This window comes from Mustelus asterias, chromosome 9, assembly GCF_964213995.1.
Source record: "Mustelus asterias chromosome 9, sMusAst1.hap1.1, whole genome shotgun sequence".
Classification (NCBI taxonomy): Eukaryota; Metazoa; Chordata; class Chondrichthyes; order Carcharhiniformes; family Triakidae; genus Mustelus; species Mustelus asterias.
In genome coordinates, this window is record NC_135809.1 from 51,293,838 (window position 1) to 51,312,727 (window position 18,890).

Below are 18,890 nucleotides of genomic sequence, written 5' to 3' on the forward strand. Positions count from 1 at the left end.
CTCCCACTCATACCAGCCATGTCCTTTTTAGTTTTGGGGATAAAACAAAAAGGGGGTGTAACCGAAGAAAAACAAACAAACAACCTTCCTCGCCGAAGCCCTGTGAGCCAAAGCCCTTTTAGCTTTCACTCTGTCCCCTGCTCACTCCACTGCCCGCTAACGACGCTGCCCGCTCAAAGGTGCGGCCTACTTTTAAACCCTCCAAAATCTTCCCAGGCTGCTGCTGGGCCTATTTCCTGTTTAGAAAAAAAAACCTCCGATTTTTTTCACTAATTGAACGGAAAAATAATTAAATAAATTAATTACTCTACTGCAGCCCGAGCAGCACTCCCACAGTGAGACACCAACTGTCACACTCTAATGAACTTTGCCAGACTACCCTTGCCAATTTGATTCTTCCAATCTATGTGCATATTAAAATCACCCATGATTATTGCCGTACCTTTCTTGCAGGCCCCCAGTATTTCCTGGTTTATATTGTGCCCCACTGTGGAACTACTGCTTGGGGACCTATAGGTTACTCCTACCAAGTACTTCTTTCCTTTGCTATTTATTTCTACCCAGACTGATTCCACATCTTAATCTCCCGTGCTTATGTCATTTCTCATTACAGCACTGAACCCTTCCTTCATCAGCAAGGCTACACCACCTCCTTTTCCTTTCAACCTATCTTTCCGAAATGTTGAGTACCCTTGGATATTCAATTCCCAGACCTGGTCTCCTTGTAACCATGTCTCAGTTGGGCACTTAAGTTTTTTCTGGGAGAATGCCAGCCTATATATCTATCCAAACTGTACCAGAGAATAACTCATTTACCCTGAATTAATTGAAAGTCCTTAACATGATATGCACTTTACACCCAGATGGATGGGCTAATGGCTCCATGATAGGATTTTCATGAAAGGAAATTGACTCAGTGCAAAGTATCAATCATAATTTCTACCAATTTCTTCCTGCAATTTACATAAAATCTAAAGCCAGTGAAAATAAAGTAACATTTCGGCCAGAATTCTCCAGTCTCGCATGCCCTGCTGTCATTGCCAGCGAGAATGGAGAATTTGGCGCTCAGCCAAATCTCCATTCACTGCAGTGAATCAGAAAATCCCAGCTGCAGGCGAGGTCGGAGAATTCTGGCTTCAGTGCGTACTTTTAAAATCTCCAGCAGGTACATTTAAAAAGACGGCATACTGTTAATTACTGAGTTCTCTTCCTTGAGCAGGAGTAATGAACTGAAGGAGGAGGCATGAAGGCAATGTACAGCTCAGAATGACAGGAAAATCATGTGAATGATGTGACACTCTCTTAGCTGAACAGGAATCCACATTGGTGCTCTCATGTTTTTGTCAATTTAAGGATTATTTCCAATGATGTGCTAGATCAACCAATCAATGTATATTTTATTCGGGTGCATCAATGCATTGACCAAACCATTATAGAACTCTTCAGAATTTTTTGAAGCTATTGCTGTGAAGGATTGATATATCGTAACAATTAGTGAAAATGGCTTCCAATTAAGATATTCATCTCGTTACTTATTTCATGAGCTTAATTGGCGAAACCATCCAAGATTGCTTACCTTGAGTCAGAACAAAGAGCCAGTAAGAAACTGACAATTTCATTATACAACCATACATCTGTGAATTACATTGTCTTTTGTAAATGTCTAATACCACTCTTATTGTACAGGACAGAGTTTAGCTTAGTTCATTGTTTCTATACACATTATCAGGAAAAAAACTCTCTTGATGTGGTGCATGTAGCACAAGACAATGAATTACCACTTGTTTCTTTTCTCTGTCCAGCTGGCAATGTAACTGCACATTTCCATCCCCTCACTTCCCTGATTAGACTATCACGTGTAATCGTGCTCATTTTCTTGGGATTCTTACATGACATTTTGAATCTGTAACATGGGTTCAGTGCACACATTCCAGGACTGGCTCATTTCAATGGGTGAATGTGCATTCCAGTTTCCTTTCAAATGCCATTGTAAGCAGACGCACATACAAATGATACAGGATGCAGCTTGCTACCACAGGATAGACTTGTTGAATGATGAGGGTAACTCTCAGAACAGTGTTGACAATTGTAAACAGCTAATTCATGCCGTAACTCACCTAGAAAGGGCACTATTCAGCAGTCTAGATTTTGCTGGCGACGTAACTTTAGGCTCCAAACCAGGGTTAGTTAAGGACGCTGTAACCTGCTCTTGTGTAGGCATAGACTGGCTTTGATGAGTTTCCTTTGACACTTGTAGGTGTTCCTTGTCTTTTACAGTTTCCTTCTCCCTTGAGCGAGCTTTGTGTTCAGCAAGAAGAATGTCAAATTGTTTCCTTCGCCCTGGCACTGCTCTCCGATAATTAAGTGAATGAGTCTGTGCAGGAGCCAGAATAAAAAAATATTAAAAGGCATACCAGATACAATGTAGGTGAAATGATGCTTATAATGATGAAGTAGTTTATCAGGATTAGCACAGTTGTAAATATATTGCCGTACTATGTTGTTGAAATGTTTCAAAGCACGTCAAACATTTTTGACATGAAGTGGCTATTGCTTTGTTAATAAGGGTTTCAACTCAAATTTGAAGTATATGATATAACATTGATATACACAAGCATTTTTATATGCACGTTCAATAACTGGCTATAAAATATATTTCCTTTTGAAAATTCCAATGCAAATATCCAAAAATATTTTTGTGCAAATCTTTCTGAGCAAAAGGAATACCTTGCACGTGAGTGACCTTGTACATGGTTTCTTTGTCTCAGGATCCACGACACCACAATGTCTGTTGGGGTCAAATTCCCTCTCTGTTAAAATGAAAATAAATTAAATTCCGTTAGCGTGACTACAGATCATGGCCAGACAAATTGGGTTTTTCCCTTCAATACTTCTGCTTAAACCGATTATAAATACAGAAGACCACAGAAGTTTATAATGTTCCAGCAAAGCACTCAAAAGTGTTCAAGTTTATTAATATTCTGCTTAATGTAAAGTTTTATTGAGCCTAAAAATCTGAATTGAGATAGATTAGGCAAATTCAGCAACTGTCAAGCATTCTACTTTAAACTTGTAGGCAGCTTTTGTTCAACTTTTTTAAATGGTTTCCTTTTTGTGTAGTCATGAACCAGTAGCTAGGAGAGCTGATTCAGTGACTGAAGCTCCTTTACTGTCCAGCAACAATGTGTTAACGCAGACATACCACATAGCTGGACTCTGTGTTGGCAGGATCACATTGATGTCCAGTGGAATAGATCTCCAAGCACAGCTCAGTTGAAAAGCAACAATTAAATCCATCATGCATGAAGCAGGCACACTGGAGCATACAGTACAGAAAGCAGTCACCAGAGATACAAGATGATCTCTTAACACCTGCATTTGTTTCAATAAAATTATGCATTTCAAGCTTGCAATATCATAAAATCAGAAGGAGGCCACACAGCCCATCATATCTGTTCTTCAAAAGATATGTCCAATCAGACCCACACCCATGCAAACTTTTCCGTTTCAAGTTTATATACAATTTCATTTTGAATGTTACCATTGAATCTTCTTCCACCACCCAACTGGGCAATACATTTCAAATCATAACTCAGTGTAAAGATTATTCTGATCCTGCCTCTCGTTATCTTAAGTGTCTGTTTTCGGTTCTGACCCACCTACCAGTGAAAACAGTTTATCCTTATTTACTCTATAAAAACACTTCCTAGTTACAAACATCTTCAATTAATCATCCCCTCAAGTTTCTTTGCTAAGTTTCTTTCCTGGAAGAACAACGCCCAGAGTCTCCACATAACTGAAGGCTCTCATTCCTAGTACTAATCCAGTGAATCTCTTCTGGACCCTCTCCATCTTCATAAACTGCAATGCCCAGGATTGAGCATAATACTCCAACTGAGGCCTAACCAGTGATGTATAAATGCTTAGTACAATTTCCCTGATTTTGCGCTATATATCTTTATTTAGAAATCCCAGGATCCTGAATGTTTTGTCAACTGCCTTACAAATTGTCCTTCCACCTTCACAGATCTGTGTATGTTTATGCTCACATGTAGCACAAATAAAATTTCAAAAGAAAACGTAAAAGGTATCAAATGTCATCACAAAAGCTCTCTGAATTATTTTAACCAAAAACTTCAAATTTTGAGATATTTTAAAATATCATTATTTTATCAGCAGTCATTTTGTCAGCAGTCTAAATATTACAAAGTATTTCCGCCCCCTCGTACCGCCTTTGAATCCACATTTACTGCTTATGGTGCACACTGATTCTGTAGCAGCTGTAATTATTTCCACATTCACTTCCTGAAGGAGTTTCACACTAAAAAATCTTTGTGGAGGATGCTTACACGTGAAATGGCACTCGCAATGGGCTGCACACTTCTAACTCAAGTTTGCTCTTTTACTTGCAGGCCGTAAAGTCACATAATAGAAGAGGTAAAACTTAGACTGGAAGAGGCCAATTAAAAGATCAAGTTTGTGACTACATTTGAAGATGCTATCTTGAAGACCATTGATCCAGAATGTACAGAGGAAGTACAGAAAGTTGAAAGTCTCCCTTGAACTCTAGATGGTTACCACCTTTCTTATGTTCTTCCATCTAGAAGACTGAGGAAATTTGGCATGTCCGCTACAACTCTCATCAGCTTTTACAGATTTACCACAGGAAGCATTCTTTCTGGTTGTGTCGCAGCTTGGAATGGCTCCTGATTTGCCCAAGACCGCAAAGAACTACAAAGGGCTGTGAACGAGGCCCAGTCCATCACTCAAACCAACCTCTGACCCACTGACATTGTCTGCACTTCCTGCTGCCTCGGAAAAGCAGCCAGCATAATTAAGGTCCCCACGCACCACGGACATACTCTCTTCCACCTTCTTCTGTCGGGAAAAAGACACAAAAGTCTGAGGAAATGTACCAACCGACAAAGAACAGCTTCTTCCCTGCTGCCATCAGACTTTTGAATGGACCTGCCTCGCATTAAGTTGATCTTTCTCTACACCCTAGCTATGACTGTAACACTACATTCTGTACTCTCTCCTTTCCTTCTCTATGTACGGTATACTTTGTCTGTAAAGTGTGCAGGAAACAATACTTTTCACTGTATACTGATACATGTGACAATAATAAACCAAATCAAATCAAATCATCTCACTCTACTCATGCACTCATTCATTGGTCCACAAGCATATACTCAAGGTCAGGTTGCATAGTATAATCTCAAGTAATGAATATTTAAAGAGATCTTATGCAGTCAGTAAATTATATTGCTCTTTACATATATATGTTTCACATGCAGAAGTGACAGGTCCCATTATTTCTAAGAATGGAAGCCCCCTATAACCATCACTCCTTTTGGTACAAGCAGCAGCCCTCGAGGTATATCCATCCTAAGGGATTTAGACAGTGAGTTACTGAAAGGTTGTAATCATTATCACGAGGAGCTAAAGGTGGTGATGGCAAAGCAAAGAACTTCCATGTATTATAACATCGTTCATGTCCTCAACATATCATTAATTAATTAATTACATTTGAAGTACACAGTTATGATCCTGAGATAGAAGGCAGCCGATCTGTGCACTCCCACAAACAGCACTGAAATAAGAGATCAGAAAAACTGTTTCAGTGGTGTGAGTTCAGAATAAATATTGACCAGAATATTTGGGGGAAAGTCCCCTGTTCTTCTTCAAACAGTGGCTTGGGATCTGAGATGGTAGTAGAGCCTTGACTAAACATCTCATTGGAAAGACAGTAATCCCGAAACACACACAGTACTGCACTGCAATCGTCAGCCAAAATTACCTGCTGAAGTCTCGGCAGTGGGACTTGAACTTTGGTTTCAAAGGCTACCGTGACATTTTGGAAAGAGCAGAACCAGCAGGTCAGTGGGCCAGCTTGTATCTTTTCTCAGCTAATCAGCCCGTGATTCCTGACATTAAGGTACAAGTTTAAAAGAAGGATTCCGACTGCTTTCCTCGTTAATTCAAAGATTTGTCAGGCGCTTGTACAGTTGGAGGACAAACTGTTATTAGTCACAACTATGCAACTATGAAGACAGATTCTCATCATTGCAGTCAACCCATGGAATACACTGCAACACCAAGGAGCTCTCCAACATTGCCTCTAGTTATAGGGTTACTAAACTAGTTGGAGTGTCTTGTGTGAATATTAACATATATGAATATATAATTATTATATATAATCAACCTCACATATTCATTTGGTTTCTCTTTCCACAAATGTCAGCTGACCTGGGTATTTCCAGTATTTTCTGTTTTCATTTCAAATTTCTAACAACCATAATATTTTGCTTTTATGTGACATCTGCATGTCGGCATTTACCATTTTTAATCTATTAAACCAGCCCAAAAGAGATGTACATTACAGTAGTTTTAAAGTAAACGCATTACCTGTACCAATAACGAGAAATATTACGATCTCCATTTATTCTGGAATTTTTAATCTTGGTTTGACAATTGCATTCTGCAACTCAATTCATCTACACATTAAATAAGATAGTTTAGTTAACTAGGTTTCCAGCCAGCCATTTCTAGCAACCTGCTCCAGATAAAGTACAAGCTGGAGGGATGCAGACTGGCTTTAAGAAACACAGCCTAGACTTGACTCATGCTGGCCTCTCTCAATTTTACAACACTGCTCTGGCATGCAGCCACTCAAAAGCACACTTAACACTGGGTGCACACTGCAGTCATATAAATGATCAGGCAGTACAAAGTCTGTATGCTGTCTGTACTGGGCATGGGTTAATCGTGCATGGGGATCCCCATACCTGATTTTGGGCCTTGTTGTATTGTGACCAGTATCTCATACTCTATGATATAGCATAATTTCTTCTGTCTTCAATTTTAACTATCCCTCATCATATACCCCAACATTGTTTGCCATGTAAGACCATGGTACAATGAACAGAGGTCTGTTGTTTTGAATTATAACATTTATGGAGCTCATTCTGCTCTACTGGTGCAAGTCATACCTAAACCTTCAGAAGTGGATATGAATTCTACTTCACAGCAATGTGTCAATTGCACTAAAACTTTCTTCAGCAGTTCACCCACACGATTATCGACGGATACTTGTGCAGACCAGATCAAGTCTAAGGAACATATAATGTGGAAGTAGAAAATTGCAAGTAAACAAACTTAAAGAGACAACTATTATGAAAGGCTCAAAATGGCATTTCAATCCATTAGCAGCCACTGTCAAGAGCGAAAGGGATTGAGATTTGACAGAAAGGAAGTTTATAGGCACTTGCAAATGGGTTCAATCATTAACGGGGAACAGCCCTGTGTTGTATGTTAGTCTATAGAGCAGATGGCAAAGTTGTGAACCTGCCACACCGTCCCAGGTCACTCTTCACACTGACTAGATCGGAAAATTCAACTGGTGATGACTTGTTAAATTCAGCCAATTAGGCTTTGTTATGATCAGCACAATATATTTCTGGATGCCCAGTTACGTTGTGTTGGAGGTTGCGCCTCTCCTTACTCTCCCTAGTGAATGGAATTGGCACGCAGCTTGTTAAGCAGAAGTAAATCAACCCCATTATATTTAGTGCAGAAACTGAGTCTGTTGTATCAGAAATGTGAACCAGAGCGTCGGACACTGGAGTTGACTGCATGTTTTGAATCGGTCGGACAAAACAAAATAAAGCCTCTTCCAAGTTTTTACAATCCCATTCATGGTGTCCTGTATATGGCCAGAGTCTAACAAAGACTTCTTAGGAGCTCAGTTTCACTTAAAACCTCACGTTACTAATACAGTTCAACATGTTGTACTACTGATCAAAACACTAAGACATTTCATTTTTTTCAAACAGGAACTGAAAGTTCAACTTTGTAACTTAAAATCTGCTGTGGTCATTCTTGGTTTTGTTTAAATTTACTTCTTAATAAATCTGACTTAGAGTTCGTGGCCTGTGATATATTGTCCGTCATGTCATTTGATAATGGGTTAGAGAAATCGAGTTTACAGTGGCAATCAATATTAATTCCAGTGCGTATTTCATGGGTAAATGGACTTATTGATCATACTGAGAGTTGCTAGCCACATTTTCATGGTTTTCCCAAAAGAAAATCAAAGTGCTGCCGCCAGAGGGAAAAACAGAGCGTTTCCTGCTAGTGCTGACAGCGCTAACCAAGTGGGATTCAACCACTCTTTGGTTGAAATAAAATCCCCCACGTGAAACATGCCGGCAAGCCTGGCTTCACAGAGATCAGGGCACTGTTTTTAAAGGGTTCCCCAATCGCAGAGTATAGTGCCAGGCCCCCTTCCCCTCTCCACAACACATTCAACCCAGCAGACAGGGAGAGCATCCAACCCTTTGCCACAAAGGGGCAACCGCACCCCTTCCCCCCTGCCTCCCCCTGACTAAATGTTCGGATCACACAACCCCAACAACACAAAGGCATGGAGTGCAGGATGATGTCTTCATTATGTCTAAGGAAGGTTTTCTAATTACAAAGATCATAGCATGTTTCAGGAAAGCTCACTAGCAATTGGAATTTTCATGCTGCAGTAGCTACAGGAATGACCTGGGAACATTTTTTCATCCTATTGGGAGGTCCTGCTGTTGGATCGGAGAGGTTGCAATGTGGTGAGCTCTCCCAAGGACAGCAAGAAGAGGATAACCTCTCCAACCAAACAGTCCTGGATGAAATCATCTGAGGAAGTCAGCAGCAATAACAGGCGCCCTCCAAACTATAGATAGTGCCAGACGATCCAGGACCTCAGGCAGTGGTGTAGCTAGAGGGGGAGCCACCGCTCCCCCGAGCACATTCTTCAAAAGTGGCGCCTTTTCAACGGGGTGTTCCTCACGGGCCCCTCAGATCTGCGATGTGTGCTGCTAGGCTCCAGGTAATCCTTCACTTTCCTCCTCAGCACTCTCAACAGCCCAGTTATGATCAGGCTTAAGTTGCATATTTTGTTTTATCAGCATTTTGCTGATGAATGCTATCAGCGCGAGTGAAATTAGATCCAGGGGATCTGAACGGGAGGTTACATTACAATGAAAGTAACTCCCTTCCCAACAGCGACCTACAGTGTGGGAACTGAGTTAAAAGAGACAGGTTCAAAATTATATTGAATAACTTATCAGAGATCTTATCTAAAACAGTCTCCTCCACTTGACATTCTCACAGAATTACCACCAGTTCATGGAGAAAGGTTATTAGGCGATGAATAGAATATACATCTCATTGAAATCCAACTATGTGGACGACTGTAGCTTTTGGGGTGGAAATGGTCTTTGGGCCAAAGGAATGGATTGTTTTTTCGTTTCAAATTATTGCAAGGGCCGATTTCAGGGATTTATTAAAAATCGGTGAAATGTATTGGATAAAGTGGAGTTTGTCATAAATACTTTTTCCAAGTTTGAAGAGATCGGGACTCCACCTGCTCTGGAAATTTCCGGGATGAGCTCAGTGTGTTTTTTTTCATCTTTCACAACACCTGATGTACAAACTATTGTAGTCTCTGCCCTGCATGAATCACTACAACAGCCTGAGGCTGAAACCTTTTCTATTCCTTTCGCTAACTCCACAGTTGACATCCCTCTCCGTCTCTCTCCTGAATGCCCGTCCCACTGGGCTCCCAGGACATGGATTGAGGGTCATTGGTGGAGCGCTCCTCATGCAGCTCAGACCCTCTTCATCGGGCAGAAACCCCCAGCCCCCCTAAAGGCAGCTGGAATGTCCCCAAAACACTGGCAGCACGTCGATATTTACATTTCATTCCCTCGGGCGATTAAAACAGCAGATAAATAAATGTTGATTAATGAATTAAAAACCTCCCGCAATTTGGTACAGAATCACACGGGCGCCTTTTTTATGTGCTCGCTCCCCCTAACTTTAGAACCTGGCTTCGCCCCTGACCTCGGTGGTGGTGGTTGGGGGGGGGGGGGTGCGGGGGTCGAGCCAGTAAGATCATGAGAGCCGAAAAAATCAGCTTTGCGCCCAATTTTCCACCTCTCGCTATCTTACCAGCACCAGATATCTAGTGAGGCTGAATAACTTATTTCAATTCAATTTGAATATATTTTGCATGGACTTAATGAGCCCGGAACGCTATCATCTGGGCTCACTTGCCTCTGTGGCCTCGCCGGGAGGGGTTCTCTCCGGCGAGGATCACGTATGTTCCCCAGCAATGGGAACCAGTCATGATAGCCTTGCTGGTAGAGCCGGAGGCCACTGAGCCCCCCCCGGAGAGTTGGTGGAGGGATGGTGTGTGCCCCTGAGGCAGTGCCAGCTGGTAGTGGTAGCCTGGAACTGCCCACTGGGACCAGAGGGGGCAGGGCCTACTGGGGAGCTTATTCCTCGCTGCAGCCACCTCACATCCCAAACTGAAGAGCCAATGCTCACACTCAACCTATCGTCTTCTCAAATTAATGCCTCACACTCACCTCCACAAGTAGTGTACTTCCCTTTCCCCCCCACACATGCCATTACAAACACCCATCTCTCTGCTTTTGTTCTTCTAACTGGTGAGAAACAAAGACTTAGGCAGTGTCCCTCCTGTGATAGATACCTCATTGGCTGCTGACAGTACACATCTACTGGGTCCATTAGGAAGGAGGCAGCAGGTGTCAGTAGCAACGTGCCACAAAAGCTTTAGCCTCCTGAGGCATTGGTGCTCAGCAATGTCAATGATCCTCTGCCCTGTTCATCTTCTCTGCCATGTGGAGGGACATGCAGCTGATAAGGCAGCTTATGCTGTAGCTGGTATCATCCCACTTTAGCTGGAGCAGTTGGCAGAGGTGTGGTCTCAGCTCTTAACCTTCAGAAGATAAGCTGCTCCCAAGCATCTAGAAGGCTGGCAGTGGGGAAGTGTAGCTGATGGTATGCAAAGTGGTAGAGAGGTGAAATACCTTTTAAGAAGGCATTTGTTAAGCAGTTCAATCAATCATTCTCCAAGAGAACAATTGATGTCTCTTAATTGCCAAGTCTGGAGTTTTTCAGTGCAACTGATCAAAACCTTGTCATTTCACTGAAGACAGAAGTGTCCCACTGTGACCCTCTTCATTCGGCAATCCTGACAAGTTGTTGGCAGGTCAAAAACAGATTCCATACCTAAGAAATCCAGGATTCGGGGATAAACTCATAACTGGCTTCTTAACAACTACAACAAGCCCTTTATTACTTACCATTCTTCCCCACCTTTCTTACCCTTTAACCTGCCTCCAAGTGCTCGGGAAAGTTCCGCCCTGTATTTCTCTGATGTAATTGTGAGTTATGAAGCGACAACATGCACATCTCCATTATTGCTTTTGATTTTTGGTACATTATCACTTCACTGGGCATTGAAATCAACATTTGCTGCCACAAAATAAAGCAGTTTATTCCCTTGTGGCCTGATCACATGAGTGGCGTCACCTGCCATTTTACAATGTCTCATGCTGAATATTGTTTGAATTTGAGGGCTGAATCAGTATTCATGAAACATCAGGGCATACTTTATGCAGATTTTTCCAGAGCCTTGCATTATGCTTAAACATAAACCCCTGATGAGCTGATTCAAGGTCACTGAAAATTGGCCTTCTCCATAAGGAGTATACTTTGGAGTTTTATTCATTGTAATGGATTGACTCATCCTATAATCTTCCCAATTGTCTTGCTGTAAGGTTATAGAGCATTGCAGCATGGAAACAGGCCCTTTGGCCCAACTGGTCCATGTCGAACATGGTTCCTGCACAGGGTTATAAGTATCCAGTGTTTCTGCTATCTGAGTAGGTTCAGAGTGCAAATTTTCTTCCCACAGATGTGTTCAGCGTGATTTTCAGCAATTCTGCATTCAGGATATATGACAAGCTGCCAGCAATTTAGCTCAAAGATCAGATAGTATGCAAGCTATCAAGACACTTTCCATGGATAATTATATTGAGTACAACACCATCTAGCCGGAATGGTTCTAACCACAAAATTAGTCCGAGTGGAACATGACTGGAGTCCAATATTATATGTTACATTGAAATGCAGGAAGCCAATGAGACCTTTAAACAGGAACACAAGCTTTATTGTTCCATCATAAGCTATAACTAGTTGTCCTGTTAGGTTAGCAGTGCCAGAGGTTTTGGGAATGTGAACATAACAAACCAGAAGCTGCAGGTTTACCAGTTCAAGTTCTGGGGCTATCTGACATTCAGATGTTTGCCTCAACTGCAACGAGTTCGATGAGTTTCTCATCCAGTACGTCTGGAGTGTAAGGAAAGGTGCAATGTTCAGAAACTTCCAAGTTCTGATGTCTGAAAAAAGAACCAAAAGAACCCAACACCTAAAAATAAGAAAACCAGTGGGATGCTGCTGGATGTGGGTAGCCATGTTTGACCACTCTCCACACATTCCAATTGTTCGTTCAACAGCAACGCTGAAATAAGTCTTCTGAAAGAATTATACTGGACAGATTGAGGAGGGGGATTTATTTTGTTTTTGAAATAAAGCCCCTCAGTCTACCCTAATAAATATACTGCACACTCTAGAGCTTAGTCAAAGAGGTTAGGGGGATATAGTGATCTCCATCCAGTTTGTTGATTTAACTAGCCTTAGCAAGGTTAATATAATGACTTCAATGCCTTAAAAAGTTGGGATGGGGGTGGGTGGTGGCAGGAAAGAGAGGTTTCCATCCATTACAATCCATTAGCCCCAATAAGCATCAGGTGAGGACAGATTGGGGTTTGGAGACGCCTTCCTCATCTGCAATGAGTTCCATGAGTTTCTCATCCTGTACCAGATGCAACATTCCAATTTTTCTTGAAGTGGCAGAATTGCTGTTATAAAAACAGCAAATGCTGGATATATGTAGAGTAAGAAGTCTCACAACACCAGGTTAAAGTCCAACAGGTTTATTTGGTAGCACAAGCCACAAGCTTTCAGAGTGCTGCTCCTTCATCAGGTGAGTGGGAGTTCTGTTCACAAACAGGGCATATAAAGACACAAACTCAATTTACAAAATAATGGTTGGAATGTGAGTCTTTACAGGTAATCAAGTCTTAAAGGTACAGACAATGTGAGTGGAGAGAGGATTAAGCACAGGTTAAAGAGGTGTGTATTGTCTTCAGACAGGACAGTTAGTGAGATTTTGCAAGCCCAGGCAAGTCGTGGGGGTTACAGATAGTGTGACATGAACCCAAGATCCCGGCTGAGGCTGTCCTCATGTGTGCGGAACTTGGCTATCAGTCTCTGCTCAGCGATTCTGCGTTGTCGTGTGTCGTGAAGGCTACCAAATGAATCTGTTGGACTTTAACCTGGTGTTGTGAGACTTCTTACTGTGCTTACCCCAGTCCAACGCCGGCATCTCCACATCATGGATATATGTAGGTCAGGGAACATCGGTAGGAAGAAAAATAAAGTTAATGTTTCAAGTTCATGAACTTCCACAAGATCAGCAAGCTGAAACATTAACCCAGTTTCTCTTTTCAATTATTGCTTAACCTACTGAGTGCTTCCAGCAAATTCTATTTTCATTTCAGATCTCTTGAACTGCATTATTTTGCTTTAGAAATGTTGTTATTCAACTTCAATATTGAAGATGCTTAATATCTATCTATTTTTAAAAAAATGACTTACAACAAAACACTACTTTAGTTTTGGGTTTTCTGCAAGATGGAATAGTGGAAGACCCAGTTGTAATGTATCCAGATTAGATGTCCAGATCACTAACAACCTGTCCCAGTCCCTGTACGCTGACACTATAGTTAAGAAAGCCCACCAATGCCTCTACTTTCTCAGGAGGCTAAGGAAATTCGGCATTTCCACTACGATTCTCACCAATTTTTTACAGATGCACCATCGAAAGCATCCTTTCTGGTTGTATCACAGCTTGGTATGGCTCCTGCTCGGACCAAGACCGCAAGAAATGACAAAGGATTGTGAATGCAGCCCAATCCATCACGCAACCATCCTTCTATCCATTGACTCCGTCTACACTTGGAAGAACAGCCAGCATAATCAAGGACCCCACGCACCCCGGACATACTCTCTTCCACCTTCTTGTCGGGAAAAAGATACAAAAGCCTGAGATCGCATACCAATCGACTCAAGAACAGCTTCTTCCCTGCTGTCATCAGACTTTTGAATGGACCTACCTTATTTATGTTGACATTTCACTACACCCTACATATTACTGTAACACTACATTCTGCACCCTCTCCTTTCCTTCTCCCCTATGTATTCTATGAATAGTATGCTTTGTCTGTATTGTGCAAGAAACAATACTTTTCACTGTATACCGATACATGAGACAATAATAAATCAAATCAAATCTATAGCAATGTGCTGAATCACTTATTAAGCTGCTAACTATGCCTTCAATGACCGAGATCTGAAAAACTTTGCTTGCATGACACTCATTGTGTTCATTGCTCTGATTAGCTTGGCTGACAGACCTTGCATGTATTCAATTCTTTAAAGACCGCGATCCTTCTTTTAGTAAAAAAATACAGCAAGTCCTGGACAATATCCAGATTTGGGCTGACAAGTGGCAAATAAAATGCATGCTACTCAAGTGCCAGGCAATGACCATCACCAACAAGAGAGACTCTAACCATTGCCCCATGACAGTCAATGACATTACCATCACTGAATCCCCCATTAACAACATCCTGGGGGTTACCATTGACCAGAAACTGAACTGGACTAGTCATATAAATACTGTGTTACAAAAACAGTTCGAGTAACTCACCTTCCGACTCCCCAAAGCCTACAAGGCACAAGTCAGGAGTGTTATGCAATACTCTCCACTTGCCTGGATGAGTGCAGCTCCAAGGAGCTCAACACCATCCAGGACATAACAGCCCACTTGATTGGCACCTCATCTACACAAATTTACTTCCTCCACCATCAACACACAGTGGCAATAGTATGTACCATCTTCAAGGAATTTACAAAGCCTTCACAGATAATAACTTCCAAATTCCTGACCACTACCTTCTCGAAGGACATGGGCAGCAGACACATAGGAACACCACCACCTCCAAGCCACTCGCCCTCCTGATTTAGAATTTTATCGCCATTCTTTCAATGTCGTTGGGTCAAAATCCTGGAGCTCCCTCTGTAACAGCACTCTGGGTGCTCCTACACCAAATGGACTGCAGCAGCTCCAGAAAGCAGTTCACCACCAACTTCTGAACAGCAATTGCGGATGGACAATAAATGCTGGCTTAGCCAGTTATGCCCACACCCATGAATGAATAAACAAAAATCAATTGCAGCCCATGTTTAAAATACCGCTTGCAGTGATATTTCTGTCGTCTATTTATTAAGTTTCATTATTGACTCCAGTGTACATATCCACTGACTCTTGAGGCATCGGCCATTTTAAAACAATGAGAGCATCATCACACAGATGAAAAGGCATCATGTTAGTGGTGGATGCTTTACTCTAACACTGAGGAAATGCAATTCAATTGTGCCTCTGAGAATAGGGATGTCTTAAAAACTCAGTTTGACATTCATTTCTCAAAAATTTTCATTATCAATCTTTTATTACTTCGTGAAAAATTAATATTGTTGAAGGAACATTTGCACATTCGCTTTGCTATTTTTCCCTTCAAACCCATGTGCAGTCATGTGAAACCACAATAGTCGTGAAGAAGCATGTTATAAATGGTCACAAAACCTCAGTGTTCAACTTCATGAGAAGAAATACTGAGCAGTCAGTGATATCATGTGTGTATTATCCTAGCAGCAATTTTAAGAACAAGTCAAAAATGATCAGGGTGTTAAGGTCATCAAGACAAATTTTATACTTCAACAGGCGATTAGCTTGGTAACCAGCCAATTTTCCTCTCTTCGATTCCAAGAATGAGAAAAAGACATCAGGCAACATTGGACGTGGGGGGGGGAGGCAGGGTGTGTGTGTGTGTGTGGTTGGTGGAAAGCACAGTAAGAAGTCTCACAACACCATGTTAAAGTCCAACAGGTTTATTTGGCAGCACAAGCTTTTGGAGTCTTGCGCCTTCTTCAGATGAGTCAGCCACCTGTAGAAGGAGCGAGACTTCGAAAGCTTGTGCTGCCAAATAAACCTGTTGGACTTTAACCTGATGTTGTGAGACTTCTTACTGTGCTTAAGCAAGCAACCAGTGGGCCAACAACACAAGTTTGCAAACAGTCAAAAGCTAATACACTAGCAGCAAATAAGAACACGGAGGCTGCAAATTAAAATGGGGAATGTGCTGCTGCTCTAAATCAAGTTATTTTATGAATTCAATTGGAATACTTCCTGTCCTAATTAACTTATTTTATTACAAAAACAAAGAAGGAAAAATGGACCATTCTTTCGTAATCAGTGCAACTTTCTAGAATGAAAAACTTGCCTACACTTTGTGAAACAAAAAGTAAACACATCAAATCAATGATGCTGTTTGGTATCTAAATGATTTATGTTTATCTGTTAACTGGTCACCTTCTGGTCCAAAGATGTGTGGGTTAGGTTGATTGGCCATGCTAAAATTGCCCCATAGTGTCCTGAGATGCATAGGTTAGAGGGGTTAGCGGGTAAATATGTAGGGATATGGGGGTAGGGCCTGGGTGGGATTGTGGTCGGTGCAGACTCGATGGGCCAAATGGCCTCTTTCTGCACTGTAGGGTTTCTATGATTCTATGATTCTGAATTAACAAACATCACTGCATAATGTAGTGTTCTGGAGCAGTCAAGATCAGAATCTATTCGGTTAATGCTAAGAGACAATACCATCACAGTGCTGGGTGTATTCAATAGGCCAGCGACCAGTGGGAAAGATAGAGAGGAACAATTTTGCAAGGAAATGACAAGAGAGGTACACGAATATCGACTACTATAATGGAGGACCTTGATTATTCTATTATAGACAGGGACAGTAATAGTGTAAAGAGCAGGGAAGGGGAAGAGTTTCTCGAATGCATTCAAGAAAATTCTTTTCATCAGTATGTTTCTGGTCCAATGAGAAAGTAGGCTCTCTGGGATCTGGTTCTGGGGAATGAGGCCAAGTAGATCAAGTGTCATTTAGAAAACAGTGATCACAGTATCATAGAGTTTAGACTGGTTATGGGAAAGGACAAGGGGCAAACAGAATTTTAAAAAAATAACAGCAGGGGAGAGATCAGTTTCAACAGGGTGAGAACAGACAGGGTCAAGAAAATTGGAATCTAAGATTGGCAGGCAAAACTGCAACAATGGTCTGCCTTTGAAGAGGAGATAGTTTGGTTACAATCTAAATACATCCTCATGAGGGAGAAAGATAGGACAACCAGAGCCAGAGCTCCCTGGATGACAAAAGAGATGGAGCAAGAAAAAGGCAAAAAAAGGATTCATATGACAGACATCAGGTGGATACTAAAATCGAGAACCAGGTTGCATATGGGGCGGGGGGAGAGGGAGTGAAAACAAAAAAAAAGAGAAGCAAAGAGAGTATGAGAAAAGACTAGCATTCAACATAAAAGGGAATCATAAAATCTCTACAAGCATATAAATAATAAAAGGGTGGTTGGAGGAGTAGTAGGGCTGATTAGAGACTAAGGAGGGGATTTCCACATGGAGGCAGAGGCATGGCTGAGGTTTTAAATGACTACATTACATCTGTCTTTACCACGGGAGATGATGTTGCCAAAGTCATAGCGAAAGACGAGGTAGCTGAGACACCGCATGAGCTAAAAATTGATATAGATGATATGCCGGATAGGCTTGCTGCACATGAAGTCAAGTCATTTGGATAGACAAAATGAAGCCATAATCTTCCAATTCTCCTTATATGAACATATGAATTAGGAGCAGGAGTCAGTCACTTGGCCCCTCGAGTCTGCTCTGTCATTCAATAAGATCATGGCTGATCTGATAGTAACCTTAACCTCACATTTGTGTCTGTCCCTGATAACCTTTCACCCTTGTCAATCAAGAATATACCTAGCTCTGCCTTAAATATATTCGAAGATTCTGCTTCCATTGCCTTTTGAGAAGGAGAGTTCTGGAGACAGGGATGGTGCCACAGGGGCTGGAGATGTTACAGCCCTTGCTCAGCGAAGGGTACACAGATAATCCAGCAATTACAGGCTTGTCAATTTAACTTGGAACGCTGGTAGTTAGTAAACTTTTAGAAATCAGCATCTGTGACAAAATTAAGTCAACTGGACAAATGTAGATTAATTAAGGCAGGCCAGCATGGATTCATTAAGGGCAAATCATGTTTAACTAACTTGATTGAGTTCTTTGAGGAGGTAATGGAGAGGGTTGATGAGGGTTGGGCTGTGCTTGATGTGGTGCATAGGGACTTTCAAAAGACATTCAATAAAGTGTCACATAACAAGCTTGAAAGTAAAGTTAATGCCCATGGAATAAAGGAGGCAGCATGGATACAATGTTGGTTGAATGACAGGAGAGAGAGTGGTGATAAATGGTTCAAAAAAACAGAAAATGCTGGAAAATCTCAGCAGAGTTATCTCTGGATAACTCTTCGTTGGCTCTGATGAAGAGTCATCCAGACTTGAAACATTAGCTCTGTTCTCTCTCCACAGATGTTGTCAGACCTGCTGAAATTTTCCAGCAATTTTTGTTTCAGATTTCAGCATCCGCAGTAAGTTATTTTTATCTTAGTGATAAATGGTTGTTTTCCAGACTAATAGAAGACACATAGTAGGGCTCCCCAGGGGTTGGTGTTAGAATTACTGATTTTCTTAAACTTACAAGTATTGTGAATTGTAAGGAGGGCAGTGAAGAGTGGTGGAATAGGCAGACACGTGAAAGATTAAATTTAATGCAGAGAAGTGTGAAGTGATTAATTTTGGTAGGAAGAACAAGGAGAAACAATACAAAAGAAAGGACACTATTCTAGAGAGGAGATAGAAACAGAGAGGCCCATGGGATATACATGCACAGATTGAGAGACTAGTTATTAAGGCTGATGGACTTT

At 41.5% G+C, this 18,890-nt stretch overlaps 1 protein-coding gene across 7 annotated transcripts in view; it reads right to left on the reverse strand.

Annotated features, from left to right (window-relative positions):
- Window positions 1-18,890, reverse strand: part of LOC144498684 (ataxin-7-like protein 1) — a 243,914-nt gene that overhangs the window by 32,791 nt on the left and 192,233 nt on the right. For all 7 annotated transcript variants that reach the window (XM_078220169.1, XM_078220168.1, XM_078220166.1 and 4 more), the window contains 2 exons: window positions 2,728-2,810; window positions 2,118-2,374 (listed from right to left, as the gene is read on the reverse strand). In XM_078220169.1, coding sequence (XP_078076295.1) covers window positions 2,118-2,374; window positions 2,728-2,810 — 340 coding nt within the window. The remainder of the gene's footprint in view (window positions 1-2,117; window positions 2,375-2,727; window positions 2,811-18,890) is intronic.